Source organism: Sarcophilus harrisii, chromosome 3 (genome assembly GCF_902635505.1).
Source record: "Sarcophilus harrisii chromosome 3, mSarHar1.11, whole genome shotgun sequence".
Lineage (NCBI taxonomy): Eukaryota > Metazoa > Chordata > Mammalia > Dasyuromorphia > Dasyuridae > Sarcophilus > Sarcophilus harrisii.
The window spans coordinates 340,032,956-340,052,451 of NC_045428.1; the positions used below are offsets into that span (position 1 = coordinate 340,032,956).

Here is a 19,496-nt window from a genome sequence, read left to right on the forward strand (position 1 = left end):
CAAAACAGTTGCGATAGTAACATCATAAATCACTGTACCAAATATAATAATAATGAAAAGGTTTGAAATATTGTGAGAATTATGAAAGTGTGACACAGAGAGAGTATGCTCACATGCTTTTGGAAAACTAGCACCAATAGATCTATTTGATGAAGGGTTGCCCTACACCTTCAGTTTGTTAAAAACACAATATCTGCAAAGCACAATAAAACAAGATATACTTATAGATTATTTAGATAGGAAGAATAAAGGACTACTGCTGTTACAGTAACAAAGTCTGAGAATAAAGAATGGTTATGAATACAAAACAGTTATCATCCCTTTTTTTGTTGTTGTTTTAATTGTAATGAGACAGCTCTAAGTAGATGGGTATATACAATAAAAATCGTGGAATAAACAAGAAATTAAATCATTCGCTAGTAATTTCAACAATACTTCCAACAATTGGTTTGGTTGGTTTTTTGGTTGTTTGTTTTTTAATTTTGAATCATTAAATTGATCACTTGTCTACAGTGATTTATTGCAGTTCAGTTGTGTCCAGTTCTGTGACTCAATTTGAGGTTTTCTTGGCAAAGATAGTGAAATGGTTTGGCTTTCCTTTTCCAGCTCCTTTTATAGATGAGGAAACTAAGACAGACAGGGTTAAGTGATTTGGCCAAACTTGCACAGTTAGTGTCTGAAGCTAGATTTGAACTCATGAGGAAGAGTCTTACCAATTTCAAATCCAGTGCTCTATCCATTGTGCCACTTAGCTGCCAGGTGATTTGTAGTCATGAAGGGAATTAAAAAGACTTAAATTAAATACATTTGAATTCATTTAAAGTTCTCAATAAAAGGCACTTGACTCAAGTACCAGGTACTAATGGCAGCCACAAAAGATTTAGCTAGTACTTTTGGATTTATCTAATAAACCTGCCAAAACCCCAAATCTTATATTAACTTGAGTCATAGTAACTGAAACCAGTTTTTATAAGTTATATGCAAGCCTGAAAACTGAACTGCTTTTTTTTTTTTTGCATAGTGTTAATGAGTGACAATAAATAAGGAAAAACATACATGACCATGGCCAACAAATCTTTTAAGAAAACAATATAAAACAGGTCTTCAATTAGTATCAAATTAAGACTCTGACCAGAAGTGACTGAGATATACACAAAATGCTACAAAAGTTGGTATATTTTTTCTGGTGTTTTAGAAATAAGACATTATTTCCTCTAAAGCATACTTTTAATCAGATGTGAAGAGGATACCATCACATTGAGATCCTGAAATCACTCAATCTACTGGTATTATAATAATGCTTGTAAATAACAGCTTCACTGAACTGCATGTGACTGATCTGTGACAATACAGGATTTAAAATTACACAATTGTAAGGAAGACAGACGGAAGAAATGCAAAACCTATTAATAATAGAGTTAAAGAATAATTTTGTCACCTGCCAAAATCTAGCTAACAATTCTTTCCACATAGTGGCCATATTCATTAAGAAAACATCTTAGGTATGAGAATTAAAGGAAAAATAGAATATAATAGATTCTTCTCTAAGTTAATGTAACAAAGGATATGAAACCTTAAAATTCTGATGAAATATTAAATGCAACCAAGGATACTCCACAAATGGGTAAGGTATCTTACCAGATGAACAACATGGAATTTGCTGAGAGTCTGCAATAATAAAATATAGTTTAGGGCAGTCAGCTGGATTTCATTGTGATCTGTGGCAAGACTGAAAACTCAGCCAAATGTATAACTAGTCCAAGGAAATAGTTATTTTAATAGTGTCAAGAACAAAAAGGAAAAGAATGTTGCCTATTGGATATTTTGAAAGAACAAATTCTCTGAAGGAAAGAGAGGACATTAAGGTTTGTGAGAAATATCAGCTCCCTAAGGCTACAAGTTCCCCCAGGCATATTAAGAAGCTTTTCAGAGGGGGTTACCAGTAATGTTTGGCACATAATTATATTATCTTACTGAAATTGGTTAATTCCTTTTTTACATGCAAATTCATAGTAAAGTATAGAATTTTTTCTCTTTTATATCAAATGCATTGTACAGAAAGGTTTACTGAAAATCAATTTATATAGGGACCAAAAAAGATATTAAAACTTGAAAATTAATTATAAGATGATTTTGTCTTAAGTAACAGATTTGACATGTACAAAGAGCACTCCTGATGCTACTCTTCCAGATAATAGAGGCCAGAGAGCCAGCTTCTAGGAAAGTCATGACAGATAATGGAAGTTCCTTGTAACTGTGGAGGATGTATAGACATTCTATTCCTTGTTCCAGTTCACTAATCACATGATAAGGAGAACCCTTTTCAATTAACTAAATAGTGGAACTGTGAGGCATCTTTTAAAAAGAAAAGATAATTCATCACTGTCTCCTTTGTTGGACTTTCATTCAGGTTATGCCTAACAATCATGAGGTCCCTTTAGGCTCTGCCCTGACCCTTCAATCTCTTTCCTTTTAAATGATTTCGTTGATCTCTTTATCTAGTTTTCTGGTCCATTCTCACATCTCCAACTGCTTCTTGACCATCTCATGTTGAATAGCCCATAGATATTCTTAAAATTTAACATTTTCTACATTGAAATCACTGTCTTCATTTCTGTCAAGGACACTGGAATCCTCCCAGTCACTCCAGAGCACAACCTAGGTATCATATTCACTCCCTCACTCTACTTCTCTTATCCAGTCTCTTGGCAAGATAAACTAGAAGGAAGGCTGTTAATAATAATCCAGGCAAAAGAGGCAATGAGGACCTGCACCTAAGCAACATTTTGTGTCAGAGGAGAAGTGGCATAGAATAAATGTTTGAAAAATAGAAATTGGCAATGAATTGGAATGGGTGGGACCGATAATAAAGAGTTAGGTAAAGAAGATTGGAGAAACTATCAGACAGGTAGAAATAGAACCAAGAAAAAAATGTTGTCACAGAAACTAAGAGAAAAGAAAAAATCAAGAAGGTGTTAAATATCTTCAAAGATTGCAGAAGTTAAGAAAATTGAGAAAAATCATTAGATTTAGAAATTAGTAACTTGGGAGAACAGTGTCAGATTGAATGATGTAAGAAGCCAAACTGCAATGAGTTTAAAGAATTAGAGAAGTGCAGTCACCAAATGTAGATAATTTTTCCCACTTAGCACCTAGATAGTACTTAATGATTTTTTCATTGATTCTTAGATTTAGTTTCTTTGTCTGTAACATGAGGATTATTACACCTAAGGGGAAAGCTTTTTATAAATTTTAATGTATGATATGCACTTTAGTATTATTAATGCACATTAGTGTTATTAATACTGTTTTTATTATTATTAACCAGTGACTTCTAATGTCTTCTGATTCAGAAGGGTTACTAGAAGTTACAGGCCAATATCAGATACTTTATAGCTATCAAGGATAATAAGGACCAACCTTAAGTTTGGCCATTGATCTTTGAGCGGTTGGTTTTAGGATATAATTAGACCATTCCTTGCCTCTTCCATCCTTCTGCCATTTCTCAGGTGAGAGAATTTCCTTTTTTCTATTAATATATTCTTCTGAAAAATAACTCATAAATATCCTTAATGACATCTTCACTTCTTCAACCAATAGAACAATAGAAGATTTCATCATCATAGTCTTTGCTTTTTTCAGCATCTTGTAATTGCTATATTTGTTTGGAGATTTTTTTTTCTTTTAACCTCATTTTTTAGCTTAGAAATAACTTGGGAAGAAGTTGGTGTCTATTATTTGTCATGCGCCAGTCTTCTATGACATCACTGTGTTTCTTGTGGGTACTCAATAAATGCTAGTTGAATAACTGGTCAACTTGAGAATATAAGGAATTATCCTTATTAAATATTAATGTATTTCTTGCTTAATTTATTTTTCTCCTGACAATAAATTGTTGATTCTTAGAATGCTTAACCTCCATCATTTCTGACTTGTCTTCCTTTAGCAATACTTATCTTGGTCAATTACATTGAATGTATCTGTTTTTATCCTTAGAGGGAAACAAAGTGATATGGGTTGGGTTTCTGCTTTGAATTTTCTTTATACAACATTAATTGTATTTATAGTCTTCGTGTTCACTTTCTCCTGTGGGGGAAAAAAGCATGGAATAAAATTGTAATGTAAAGGAGAAATAAGTGACCTGAATTCAATTCTGATAGCTCTAGTATTATTAAAATAATATTTAAATGCATTTAATATTAAAAAATTCTTTTCCCTAAATATTTTAATTTTAAAATGTCTTATCAAAAAACAATAGTAGATCAATCCTAAGGACTATATTCACTGAAATATCAATTTTTTGATAATTTGCCAATTTAGACTCAATTGTAGTCTAAAATTGAGAGAAAATAAGAGTTTATTTCATTTTTCTTCTACATAATATACTTTTGGTCTATGATACAGGAAGTTTAGGAATTAAGTTAAGGAGACGTTATCTAATAATTCTTGCAGCACTCTGCTAAAAACAAAGGATTTCCATCTGTAACTTGAACTTTAAAAATTATGCTCTTTATTCAATGGCCTAATCCTATTTTGGTGTGCCAGTCTAGGATAGAAAAATGTACAGGATCCGCGGATGTTACCTTCACTCAGCACATTAACCACACACACACACACACACACACACACACACACACTGTAAGTTTAAAATTTGTCACAAATTTGTGCCTTTGATCACTTAGAAAAATATTAAAGAAATGAGATTAAGAAAGATAAATAATACGGCTTAGGGCAACACATCAATTTTAAAAAAGCAGTTAGAAACTTATGCCTAGAAATATAAATTAATTTTTATATACAAAGGGTACTATATAATTATATCCCTATCTCTGTGTATCCATGGGATAATAAGCATTGTGCCTTTACATAAGGTTAATGATTTATGCTCTTAAATAGTCATGAAATAATAATAATCCACATTTTATCTGATACTTTGATGTTTCAGAGTTTTGAAAGTTACATAAGTATCACTTCCTTTTTGTCAACTATAACCCCAGGTTTTCCAAATGAAGTTAAATTAGGTATGTACTAATTCTGTAGTAAAGAATGGTTCTTAATACAGAGTATATTCAATCTTTGTCACCAAATTCAGAGTAAGGAACCTGGTATAGAATTGAGTTTAAAAAAAAAAGTTCTGGGAAAATATGATGTCAAAGTTCTATATATGTTGTGTGCAAATATATCTTTTGTTCATTAATTCAACCTCTGTAGAACATCACTTGGACAGGAGATAACTGAAGAGTTCAAAACATAGAAAGCCTGCTTATACAAGCTTGATCAGTCTAGGCAACAATTATTGACTAAGCACCTGTATTGCCAGGGACTTTGCTAAATTCTAAGAATACAAAGACCAAAATGAAACACTTCCTGCCCCCTAGAATTTTCCATTCTATCGGGTATACATATACAAGGTAGTTTGGTGGGGAGGAACTTTGCAGGACAAAGGAAAGGCCCCATGTTGAAGGTGACACATGAGCTGAGCTTTGTAAGGAACCAAGATCTAAGAGATGGCATTGAGAGGAAACAGAACAGCTGTGCAGTGTTTCTTCACTATGTTACAAATGTTTTTATCTTTTTCCATCTTATCAACATTTGTTATTTTTGTTGTACTTTGTAAAATCGGTGACACAGAAAATGACAGGCAATTCTCTCAGCTTTTAACTAATATCAACTCTATTCAACCAAAGAACTACTAATTACATAAGAGGAATAGAATATAATTAAATTTTAATATAATTCATAACTATATATTTTTGTGTTCAGTGCATGGACAGTTCAGAATAACAACTTGAGAACTTGTGCTGGAAATAGGATTTTCAACTCATTATGAATGAATGTTAATTTTGACAATATGACAATTCAGTTTATTATGTACAGACATTGCTTTTCTGGATTGTTTTTAAAATACATTTTTGAGGTTTTTTAACATTTTATAAAGTAAAGTTGCTATGTGGGAACTTGGGTACAATTTTATTTCATTATTTAAATTTTTTAATTATCTAAAAATATTCAGTGGTCTACACATTATAAATTATTTATAAATATTGATAGCATGTTGCATTATAGTACTGCTGTGATTTTCAAAAAGTTACCATTTCTATGGCTATATGTTCCAAAATGTGCATTACAATGTGATGAAATTTCTTTTTACATCTCTAAGTTTTTACATTGTCTTTTTTAAAAAGTATTTTCCTTTTTTATTCCATATTTCATTTGTATATTTTAGAAATTTTGGATTGGGAAAAGTTTTTATTTGTTTTTGAACGTCAATACAAATTCATGTAAAGATTCTTTAATGGATCCCTCTCTTTTCCTCGTCCTTTCCATTTTTTTCCTTTCCTTGCTGAGGTACCTAAAAAAAATTTTTTTGACCCAGATCAATCTATTCTCCAAAGCCTTCAGGTAAAGATAAGATAGAGGACAAGGGAGATGACATATATTCCAGGCATATGGAATGTGCCAGTTTATAACAGGAGACAGATTGTAAATAGCTTTTTCCATGAATTTCCATGAATTTGACTTTGATGGGGAAGAAACATACAGGACAGTAGTCTGTGGGAATGGAGGGCTGTTTCTTTCTTGGAATACTTAAATATTTTTATAGGTAGTAGGGAATGAACTAGCAAATGGAGAAGTAACTGACAGTGGGAAGGGTTGATTGTGGGGATAATTTTCTAGAGAAGATGAGAGGAAGTAAGATAAAGGGTACTTATACATACAGGTATTGGTAGTGGCAAGGTCACCTCTTGATCTGTCTGGAATAAAAAATAAGAAAGGGAGATGATTTCAAGGGTTTAAATACAGAGAAAGGAATCATGGATTCATAGCTGTAGGGGACTTCAGAAGTCATTGAGCCAAAGTCCTTATGTTAAAAATGAGGCGATTAAGTCCAAAGATAATGACTTTATCCAGAATCAAATGAGGGACTGAGAGAGATAGGATTTGAATTCTTCCATCCTCTGCCCAGGGCTTTATTTTCTTCACTATATATTCTTTCTAGACAGATGTCTCTGAGCAAGTAGTTTTTCATTTTCTCAACAAAATATGTTGCTAAGTTCTCAATTAAAAGAGAGGGTAACAAAAAAAAATGGGAAGGCAAGCTTGAGAATACTGAATTATCTGGACATCTGTTGAATCCGGCACATTGCCAGAAACAGAATAGCTAATAATTTCTTCACTTGCCTTATTGATAATTTCATCTTTGACAAAGCATAGGAACTGTTAAGGAAAAAGAAAGGGATGGAAAAACATTTATTAAATCCTTTGTATCAAACCTTGTTTAAAGTTCTGGGCATACAAATAAAAAACAAAATAGTCCCTGCTTGCAAGGAACTTACATTCTAAATAAAAGAGACAACACATTTAGAAGAATTCAGGGAGGTTGAAAAGGTCTGATTGTTCATAGGATACCACAGCAGGGTTGATGACAAAGCCAGAAGTCTTTGTACTGACAGATTGCAGTACCTGTGATCCAGAGGGAGCAGCAAGATTACATGCAATTTTATTACACTAAAAGGAGGTGGGTGGGGGAGAACCTATACTGAATTTGAGTCACAACAATTGAAAGGAACTGATTACTAGAGTAGAAATGGTAGGAACCTTGGAGTGAAGTGATTATTCAAAGGGTTTAGAGAAAGGATTTTTAAGATCTTACTCACTATAGGGGAAGTTACCTTTGAGAGATGAGATCCTTTCAAGAATTAAATTTTGAAGACAAAGAAAGGCATGCTCAGGAAATTGACCAGCCAAGTTAACACTGAAAAAGAAAAAATGGAATTAAAGGCAGCCAACAAAGGATGTATACAAAAGCATGGCATGGTATAGGCCATGTCTCAAGAATACTAACAATATTCTCAAAACTATGAAAGCTGACAGTAAGTAGAGAGTGATGAAGGCAACTAAAGGGGGAAGGGGAGGTGTTTTGTTGTTGTTTGGTATTGTTTTGTTTTGAGCTCTAGTAGGGAAAAGAGCTAGGATAATTGCTTAGAATAGATGGAATAACAGTAATGACTAAATCATTTAATGGCAGGGTTAAGTCCCCCAAAAAGGTCTTGGCAGAATAGAACTTTGGATCAAATTGAATAATTTGAAATTTAAAGTGTTATACTTGGTTCAAGAAATTTATGTAAGTATAGGATATGGAAACATGATTAAATGACAATTTATCTTATAAGCATCTCAGAGTTTTGGTCAACTACACATTTAATATGAATCCGCATTCTGATCTAGCAGGAGAAAAAAAGCTAATTGAATTTTAGAGTATAATTAAGAGTGATCTAACCTGTAGGAATAAAGTTGAAGTCTTGTACTGTGTTTATTTTCACCCGACCACATCTGCAGTATATTATTCTTTATATCTAGAGAGAGAGAGAGAGAGAGAGAGAGAGAGAGAGAGAGAGAGAGAGAGAGAGTGTGTGTGTGTGTGTGTGTGTATTCTTGATATCTCATTATAGAAAAAACATTAATAATCTGGAGAGCATCTACTGGACGGCAATCATGGTAAAAAGCCATGAGATCATTTGAATAGTGATTAAAGGAAATGGATATATTTTTAGCCTGATGAAGAGAAGACTTAAAAGAAAATGGATAGTTATCTTTCCTCAATGGCAACTGAATTTCTGTTTTAGAGAGAAAGTCTTCTGGTACAAGTTGAACTAGATGACATCTAAGGTGCCTCCCAACTTTGGGATGCTTTGATTTTCCTTTATAGGATGGAGAACACTGTTAGCAAGAATTTTGTTCTTCTTTCGGAATTCATTTGATATTTTTAGAGTACTTGACATAAACCTAATTTGTCTGTATGGTCATAAAAACATTGAGAAGGTAACCTTGTTTTAGATTTTTCATTTTTCTCTATTTGTCCATATTCTTTTGTCATCAACAGGCAGTAAACATAGAAGAAACTTTATATTCTTTATAATTCTCAATTTGGTAGACCTGTGAATATATAACCTCCTATAAAAAGTCATTTGCCAGAATTTGTCTTCTTTCATATTTTCCACAAGTATACTCTTCATAATTATATGTGAATCTGTAGCTGTATGTAGTCTAATTATCTTGTTTTGATAATACCGTCATTGAACTTCACTTCTTTTATAGTCTTGCTCATTTTAGACATCTTGAAAATCATTCCTTAAGTATCTCCAAAATTATTTTTTAACCAACACGGATTTTTGTGTATGTACTTTGGTCAGTTTTGGATTTTCCATGTCTTAATTGCTATTTCCTTTGTTTTAATTCAATTTTTTTTTTTTCAGTTCTAAATTCCTGTATCCATTGAGAAAGAAAAATAATGCCTATTATAGATTGTATAGATATTCAAATCAAAACTTAATCATTGCCTTTGCCCTCCTTCCCCCAAAAAAGGCAAAAAAAAACTTAAAAATACAAGAAAATGTGCTTCAATCTATACCCACATTCCATCTTTTTTTTTTTTTTTTTCCCCTTTAGAGGTAGATCACACATTTTATTATGAGTCTTTTGAGATTGTGGTTGGTTATTGTGTTCATAAAGCGTTATTACTAAAGTTAAATGCTAAATCCACTTAGGCTCATAGATTTGAGCATAGTTGGGAGCTGGAAGAAATCTTTGAGGTTGTTCAGTCCAATTTCCTCATTAGAGAGCTGGGATGATATAACTTAGTTGGGTTTCCATGTTCCAGAAAGACTTCTGCGCTACTTGACCATATAAATGAAGTTGGATGTATGCCAGTGTTGCTCTTGAATGTACTCTCTCTCTGATGTGAAGAAATTTACTTTTGATAAGTTAGGAACATTCATTGTTCTTTTGGATTGCTTTCTGCAGCTATTATACATCTATCTCAAATTTGTCTAATAAATGGTGTCAGGTATTTTTATTTTTATTCATTCACCTTTTTTTTTTTTTTTCCAGAGACAGTATTTTGTTCAAGTAAGTTGTATTGCACCTGCTCTATTTGCATAGATTAACCTACTCACCATTTATAAAGGTTTATGAATATGAAATATGAAAACCTCAGATTCAGGTGTAGCCTTTGCCACTAGAATCAGATTTCCCTACTTACTCTTTTATAGTTTGTGTCTACCCATCACATAGATTGTCATAAATGTACTTGATAAGTACAAAAACAAAAGCTTGCAACTTAAAAAGTAAAAAAAAAAAAAGCAATAGAAAGTAATTTTTATTTATATTAAATAAAAGACTAAAAAATGTTTTTCTCTTAATAAACTATGAGAAAGCTGAAAACAAGTGATAGTTTTCTAACAATACAAAAGTTTTTTAGAAAAGAAAATTTTAATTTTTGACAGCAACTTTTAAAACTGGACTTTGCGTTTGATGTAGGGAATTTCTGGGAAAAGGATTATCTCTACAATTCATAATCTAAGAGAGTTGCCAACAATTTCACTACAACATGTGAGAAAGGTGTTGCTTGAATTCAGAGCTTCTTGCCTTAAGTCAGGTTTTCTGTCCACTGTCAGGCTGTCTCTCAGTAGTAATTGCTTTAATAACTAGTAACCAAATCCTCCAGCTCTCTATTTGTATCAACTAATTTGACTTTAATCCCACAAAATTATGTTCTTTGCTCCATTTTATAGTAAATATATAGTATTTTTTAAAATTTGTATATTCCATATGAGGAAATTATCACTAAATTAGTTATTAATAGACAGAAAAAAATCCAAAACAATAATACTCTTTTTGTGTCTGTAAATTCCTGGTTGTTTTTATTCATTTCTATATTGCAGTGTTAATAGTTTGAAAAGTGGAGATTGGTTTTGAAATATTGTTGTGTCCTTGGACTTTGTTTCACAATACTTTTGAGAATAAAAAATTATTTTATGAATTTTTTTGGTGCTATATTTCATGTTTTTTAAAAATATTTGTATTTTGATCACCATACTTCAGCTATGTTTAGGGAGCTTTTCAACTTGATTGCCCAGGACTTTATGCATACATATGCTCATAAAAGTTCTCAAAAGAATGAAAATAAAAATTATTATATACTTTTTGGTAATCTGTTTGTAACCCAATTACTTATATTGAATGAAGTTAAAATAGTGATTCCTGAAAATATGGCTTGTAGTTTGTCTTTGTTCTCAAAGAGGACCATGATATGCAAGTGAATTGGATTTAAGTGAGGGAAGGCTATGCAATATGCAAGATCACTTTTTCCTCCAGAGCCATCTGGGTACAGTGACTAGATATAAATCAGGACGACTGGAGGTGATCCAAGATGCAATGGGACACCTTGGCCTTTGAAATCTAAGGTCTTTAACAGAGCTCAGTTGGCCTAGGCCACACCATTCAATGATTTAAGCTAGGTAGCAACTGAGGCAAAGGTCCTCTTGACCTACCCCGAAAAAGAAAAAAATAATTAAATCTGGAAGGGGAATATCCACAAAAATGACTGCTATTTACATTCATTCTGAATCAATCTGGATGAAACTAAGGTCAATTGGGACTTGGCCAGGAACAACAACCATAGCAACCTTGGCCAAACAGAGTCAGAATGATTAGATTGCTGTATGACCCTTAAGAAAAAAATCTAGCCAGTAAACCCCAAGATATTAAAGGAGGGTTCAATGACCCCCAAAAAAACTTTTTAACAGCATCTGCTGTTATCTGTCTAGCCTTTGTGAATGAGGGGAAGGACAGATGAAAGATGAGAGGAGGGAGGGAGGATGTCTTTATTGACTGGTTCCCATTGGGTCCCCAGTGGATCAGCTCTAGTAGTTAAGTAAATCTCCATTTTTGACTTATTAAGACTCTCCCTGATAGTCAAATTGTAATCTGATTCTGAACAAGAAGTATTGGACTAGCCTACTTTACCACAATTGGCAATCCTAATCAATATTGTTTTGAATGGCTTTAGGGAAGTGGGAGGAGAGAAATACAAACAAGCATTATAGAGTGACTTTGGGGTAATTAGAGAAGAATATTTTACATAACTAGTCAGATATATGCTAGTTCAATTTTAACTAAATATTATAACTTAGTCTTAATCCTTTTTAATTCTCTAGTCATTGGTTTTCAGGTGGGTATTTAAAAATATGATCATTGTACTCAATGATCAATGTTCTCAAGAGTTATCAAGAACCATGGATATATATATATATATATATTTTTTTTTTTGTAACAGCTTTGTGTGGTATCTAATGCTTTGAAATTTTCTCAGTGAAATTAAAATTCATAATAAGGAGTACTTTATCATTTTGAACAGAAAAATTATGTGACCTCTAAAAAATGATAATAAAATTGTAAATTATTCTGGTGTTGCAGTTTTCTTAGACCAAGGGTTCTTAACCTGTGAATTTTGGTTTTTTTTTTAAAAATATTTTCATAACTGCATTTAGATAGAATTAGTTTCCTTTGTAATCATAGCTGTTTTATTTTTTAGCAGCATTATTTTGAGAAAAGGGTCCATAACCTTCACTGAACGGCCAGAGAAGTCCATAATACAAAAAGGTTAAGAACCATTGTTATAGATACTGATAAAGATTTCATGGTGAATTTACATAAAAATTTTTTGCTGCTTTTTTTTTTTTTTTTTAATTTTAGGCCACTAAAAGTGATGATATATATGATCCAAGAAAGTCCAGTTCAGTCCAGGACTCTACTACACTGTTGACAAGGACATGGGACTCCTCCTACCAGATTCCAGATGGTTCAATACAACTGACATCCTGGCTGACAACTGTGAAAAGGAACCTTGGATTATTTTCTTTTATTTTTGTGGAAGACCACAATCCCAAATCTATAGCACACATCAGGTAATAATATCTTACTTCCCCAAATCCCCCAAAATGTGTATATTGATGTTGATGTCCTACTACTTTTTCTTTTAAAATGCTGGACAGGATATAAGATGATTAAGTAAAATATTTTTTTTTTCCTTTTTTCATTACATCATCAGCATATTTTACTTCTGTGTTTTGAATCATTTTCAAACATAAGTCAGTTAATTAGGGAAAAAAATGTTAGTTTAAGAAATGCAGATTTTCAGTTAGACTGCTTCTGACTCTTAAAAAATCTACTTCTGCTTGATTTGTGACTGAGAGTTTCAGATTTGAATTTTTGTATTTCTTGACTTAAACTAACATCTATATGACAAATTCTTTTTCCAAATGTAAACAATATTGGATATTCCAGGTCTTTGTAGAGAATATATTCAGCCTTTTTGTTTTGTTTTGTTTTGTTTTGTTTTTAAAGGTTTTCACAGTTAAAACACTAAATCAAGACTTCATTTGCTTCCATATCCAACCATGACCCTAGGCCCTACCATTTTAATGATTCTCAGCCACCATTCTTAATTCCCTCCAACTTCTGGCCTTTTGCTCTTTCCTCAGCCTTGAGGAATTGCTACTATCTGATTTCTAAATTAGGTACCTCCATTTTTTGTCCTCCCTCTTTTCGGATTCCTCTGCACTCTAGCTTTTGACCTTATTCAGCTGACATTGTTCTCTCCAAAGTTACCAAGATATCCTTCTTTTAATGTAACTTTATTTTTTAATTAATAAAATTTATTTTCTTACTCTCCCACTCCCCCATCCACTGAACTCTTGATTGCCATATTTAGTGGCTTTATCTCAAACCTCATCCTTCTTGACTACTCCTCCGCAACTGTTGTTAGTAATGTATAAATGTCCTTGATAACAATTCTTTCTTTCTGTAAGTGGTTTTGACACTGTAACATCCTGGTTTTTCTTCTATTTGTTCCATTCCTTCTCAATATCCTTTGCTTGATCTTTATCCTGGGCTTCCAAGTTAACCACAGTGTTTCCTGAAGACTCTTTCCTGGGCCGCCTTTTCTTCTATAAAATTTCACTTGGTGATCTTGTTGAGGTATAGATTTGGGATACCTAAATGAAATTAGGATTTAGTTGAGGTCTAGTGGCAGGTTCAGGGTACAGGGAGTCAAATGGAGCTCCCCTGCAATTCCCCTGAATTCGGCACAAGGATACAGCTGTAAATGAGGCGCAAGTCCCCAATAAAGGCATTTATTGGCCCGAGAGCTAGATTGATAAAAGAGGTTTATTATTGGGTTTGGAAGTAAGGAGATAGGTGAAGGTAAAGAATAAGGAGGGCACTAGAGGGTCCTCACATGACTAGCATATTTGGGATCTCTGCAAAGAGGGGGGGTCCCAGTGGGTCCCTTTTATAATGGGAGCTTTAGCTTTGGGTAGAGCCCCAAAGTTGGCTCCGATCCAGGTGGGGCTGGGACAGGCCTGCATCTTCTATTGGAATACAAAGGGACCAGGATTTGTGAGTTAAAGGGTAATTACTTTAACTTGGAGGGGGTGGGAATGTAGAAAGGAATCTTACCCGCATCAATCTCTTCAGCTCCCATGCATTCAGTTATCTCTATGCACATTTATTGTTTAGCCCCAATTTCTCTTCTGTCCTACAATATCATATTTCCAACTGCCTGTATTAGCCATCTCAATCTGGATGTACAGTATACATTCTAAACTCACTATGTTCAAATCTGAACTCTCTCTCCCCAAATCCTTTCATCTTTCTAACTTCCTTATTACTATTGAAGTTATCACCATCCTTCTAATTATCCAGGTTTATGTCCTGGGTGTCATTCTCAACTTCTCCCTCACAGTCACCCCACATGCCCAATTTGTTCCCAGATTTTGTCATTTCTACTTTTTTACAACCTTGCTAGGCAGCTAGCAACCAGCCTAATGCAAATTTTCATATCTTGTGCCCAGACTATTGCCATTAGTATTTAATGGCTGTTGTTGCCTTCAGTCTGTTTCTACTATAGTTCATTTACTGTTGCAAAACAGTCTTCCTAAAACACAAGTAAGCTTGAATGACTCCCTATTATCTTTCAGCTTCAAATCCTTTCACATTTAAAACCTTTCACAGCCTTGTCCCTTCCTTAAACTTTTATGCTTTACTTTTTTTTCCCCCTGAGGTAATTGGAGTTAGGTGACTTGCCCAGGGTCACATAGTCAGGAAGTGTTAAGTGGCTGAGATCAAATTTGAACTCAGGTCCTCCTAACTTCAGGGCTAGTGCTCTATCCACTACACCACCTAGCTGCCCCCGCTTTACTCTTTTTACACAGTATTCATCTCTGTCTTCTACAATCTAGAAGCATTTGGTGTTCTTGCTTTTCCTCAGATGTGACATACCATCTTCTGGCTTCTCTGTCCATTCACTGGCTATCTCATATGCCAAAAATGCACCTTCCATCTATGTCTTCTTCAAGAGTCAGTTCATATCCCACCTTTTGCAAGAGGCCTTTCTTAGTCATCATGTGTCCACAACATATCCTCTTACTGCCTTTCTTTTAAGATAATCTTACTTTTGCACAGTATACATTTTGTATCTACATACATACAAAAGCCTTCTAAGTCACTGATGAGGATAAAATAAGATCATATGTGTAGAGCATTTTTTCAAACCTTAAAGTTCTATATAAATGGTAGCTATTATTAAAATTAACTTGTTTTCTTCCTGATTTGAATGTGAAAACTCCAGGAACTATGTTTTTGTCATTCTTTCATCCTCAGATTTTGCACAGGAACTGACACATCTTAGGTGCTTAATAAATGTTTATTAACATTATTAATGTTAAGATCACACTCTTGAAATCTAGCCTGCCTCCCCAATATTGAACTGCCTGAAAATTACCACTGACCACTGAATTACCATATCCAATGGCCCTATAAAAGGCCTACTCCCTCTGATGTCACTATAGCATTTCATACTGTTTGATCTAAATATTCTTTCTTCCTTTGAATTAAGATTTACCGCAGTTCTTCTTCTAGTTTTCCTATTTTTTCACTGTCTTTCTCTATGATTTTCTAATCTTTTTATTCCCTTCCCAGCTCCATATAATTTAATATGTTAAAATGTCCTATTTGTTGAATTCATACTATCAATTCTTTTGAACCCAACTCAAATGTTACCTATTCCATGAAGTTTTTCCTACTTTTCCTACTCCTTACTTCTATCAATAATCACTTTTTCCTTGTCAGAACGCAAACCTTGCTTATCCTTTTCCTGCACTTACACATCATTATCCATATTTATTTATGTTTCTCTCCTCATAGTAGACTGTTATTCCATGAAAGCAGTGATCATGTCTTAGCCAAACTTTGTCTCTAACCAAAAGCCATACTCCTCTATTCTCTGCATCTTAGGTGCATATTATAAGTATTTGTTGAATTAAATTGGAGTACCCTTGAATAGAGACAGCTAGGTGATACAGTAGATAGAGTATTAGACCTGAAGTTAGGAAAACTCCTTTTCATTTGTTCAAATCTGACCTCAGACAGTAACTGTGTAACCCTGAGCAAGTGATTTTCTCATCTGTAAATAAGCTGGAGAGGGAAATGGCAGATCACTCCAATATCTCTGCCAAGAAAATCCCAAAAGAGGGTCTTGGAGAGTTAAAGACTATTAAAATGGCTAAACCACCAATCATTTGGTAGACACTCCAAGATCTTCAGAATTGTGGGTAAGGAAGAATAGAGGATAACTGTTTTGCCACTCTGTCCCCTTTTACTTCATGATATCTTAGGATTTCCACTACTCCTCTTCAACGAAACCTGCTTCTTGATATCCAACCACATAGTTTGCATGAGAAATTCTGTTGTATACTTATTTTCCTAATTAAAGATACCTCCCCACATTTTTTTTTAATGTGAAATATTCTAGCCTTGTCTTTCCGTTGTTTTTCCCTCAAAGTGCTAAAAGGAAAATAAAAAAAAAAATGACAAATTCCAATCATAAAAATCCCCATGAAAAATTAGAAGAAAAATAGTAATTCCAGGAATTAATTATTCTAATAGTTTTTTAGAGATAACTATATCCCGATTAATTCATAGTACATATACTATTCTGATATATTTAAATTGGAGAAATATTTTCACCCTAAGGAATAAAAAATAAGTCATGTATTCCTTTCTCTTTTAAAGGCTTCAAGTTTCCTGTAGGATTCTAAAATAACCTTCTCTAATGAGGATGTCTGATACTGTTACTGTAAAAGATGGAACTGATACAATGAAGGGTTTGGAGGCAGAAATGAAAGATGCAACCAGAGTCGAAAATCTTATCAAATCAGAAAACTATGAGAAGATTTCAGCAGAAAAGAATGAACGTTGTATTGACAGCAAAATTGATTTACAGGTAAGGATTTTCCTCCTGGCATCAAACATTGTCTTCAATAAATGTTTTTTGAGTTTTTTATTGATATATAATTTTCATCATTTAAATTTCTGGTATGTCTCTTTAGTGTTTGCTGCTGACCATGCCAGCCATCTGGTGTGAGCATACTAGTTCTTTGTTCCAGTTGTATCATTCATTATGTATTGAAAATAATTGGTATTTTTAAAAAAATAGAATGAAAATTTCTTATCAGAATCTGAGTATCTGGTTTCTAAAAGCTTAGCTGTTATTTAACCTGGGTTTTCTGAAAATACAAAGGTTGAAAAAGCAAATCAAGCCCCCTCTTTACTTAATTGGAATATCCTATCTTGAATGAAAAACAAATGTAATAATTGCTATTGAAAAATAAACAGAGCTAGCCCTAGTCACTCTTGGCACCCTAAGCTTGTCTCAAGGTTGAAAATAAGCCACCAGAAAGAACTTCTGACTGAAACTAATATTTAGGATATATGGATAAAGAAAGCATTAAGATGGATGAATAACAATAGTAAATCATATAATGTGCAATTTGGAGGGTTTTTTCATTTGTCTAATATGTTACTTTAAAACATACTATTTATTTAAGTTTAGTTTTTTTAGCGGAGAGGGATATTGAATGTGCTTTTCAGTCTCAGTGTAGTGGCTGTGGCAAACTGATAACCAACATTGGGCAACACTGAATTGTAGCTTCAGGTATTTGTTTAAAGTATATATATTTTTATATTTTTAATCTGCAACAATAAGTTCATAGAATTTATGTAAATGTATCACTTCAGTGATTAGTTATAATTAAGTAAAAGTTTTCTAGGAAGTTAAGAAATTTTTTTTTAAAGATTATTGAAACTTTTCTTTCTCAGAGCAGATTTTAATTCTTTTGTAATTTTGGTGTTCAAAATTGTGGTTCTCTTGAAATAGAAAAGAAAAATAAAGTTTCTATTTAGTTATCCCCATTTATTAAACAAGATGTCAACTGTAGTAAAATTAATTTTACAGTTATACACATCATTAAAGATGGGCTTACTTGGGTTTATCCCAATGGACTCAAATCTAGGGAAACTAACTTAACTTTGAAATTGTGATTCATTTTCTTTATAATAGAAGAAATGAAAGAAAAGAATTTAAAGTTTTACTATATCCTGACCAGCTTAATCAAGTGTTTATTTTCTAACATTGTACAATCCTTGAAAAATGGTCAGGAGCCTGTTACTATTTAAGTAGTCCTTTGGTATATAGGGTAAGGGGGAATTCATCTACAACTTCTCTTTTTCGGTCTTAGAATTTATTTTTCTCAAATGAAAATGTCACATAGAAAATTTTGAAAGACTGGGATTCTGTAGGCATCCACATTCAAAGAAAAAATTTTAATGAACTGTGCATAGCATTCTTAATTACTGCATATAATACTTTGTTATATTCAAACAAGCCAAACTGAGTTAAATGGAATTACTGACTTTAAGATGGACATGTGTAGAACTAGTGCTTTGGAAAAATACTATAGATATAACTGATGTGTTTTGTTTTGTTTTTTCTTCCCATTGAATTTACATGAAAGTGTAATTTGGTGTATGGGGAATTTCTTATAATATAAATATGATCCTACAAGTTGTAACACAGTTATATTTCAGTTAAAAACTTTGAACTGTTTTGTGGGGGGAAATATATATATATGAGATTTTTTTTTTTTTTTTTTTTTGGCTTTTACTCTACTAAATGTTACAGTAGATGAAACAAAATTTTATCTTAATCAGTAATATTGATTACATGACAAGACTTATCCTTATATTGATTAAATAGCTCAAAATAACAAGAAGAATATTCTTTTATCCAGCATGGTATGGAATCAGAAATCTGAATAATAAAATATTCTGGTTAATAGAAACTTACCAAGCAGAGCCAGGAAGACAATTTCCGTCAATGACTTCAACAGCATAAAGAGAAGGAATCACCACAAAACAGTTAAAACTGAATGTTGCAAAATTATAAAGAACAAATTTGGCCACAAATCAGAGGTAGCAAAAGATATCTCCTCCTGGATTCTTTGTAGATATAGGAAGTCTCTGTCTATGTACATTACATATAAACATTGAATTATTTTTACCATATTAGTTTTCTGCTTTTTGTTTTTCTCTTCATTTTAAAAGAAATTCTTAAAAGGAATGGCTCTGGAAAGGGGTGTACAATAGAGGTAAAGAAAACCTAGGAAATGTTAAAGGAAGGAAGGAAGAAAAGGAAAAAAAAAGTTTAAAGATAAAACAGCTAGAAAAAATAAGAACCTAAATTGGATACCATTCATGAAATAGAAAATTTTTAAAGTAGTAAAATAAATTTTTCTCACAATTAAATGTAATTTAAT

General features: G+C 32.8%; 1 protein-coding gene across 10 annotated transcripts in view; it reads left to right on the top strand.

Annotated features, from left to right (window-relative positions):
* R3HDM1 (R3H domain containing 1) overlaps nucleotides 1–19,496 on the top strand; it is a 172,508-nt gene that overhangs the window by 69,527 nt on the left and 83,485 nt on the right. For 9 of the 10 annotated variants that reach the window (XM_031960004.1, XM_031960003.1, XM_031960005.1 and 6 more), the window contains exons 2-3: nucleotides 12,538–12,749; nucleotides 16,915–17,125. In XM_031960004.1, the coding sequence (XP_031815864.1) occupies nucleotides 16,955–17,125 (171 nt within the window). In that variant the 5' untranslated portion in view covers nucleotides 12,538–12,749; nucleotides 16,915–16,954. Of the gene's footprint in view, nucleotides 1–12,537; nucleotides 12,750–16,914; nucleotides 17,126–19,496 lie in introns of those variants that run through there. The other variant, XM_031960012.1, reaches the window with a different exon arrangement.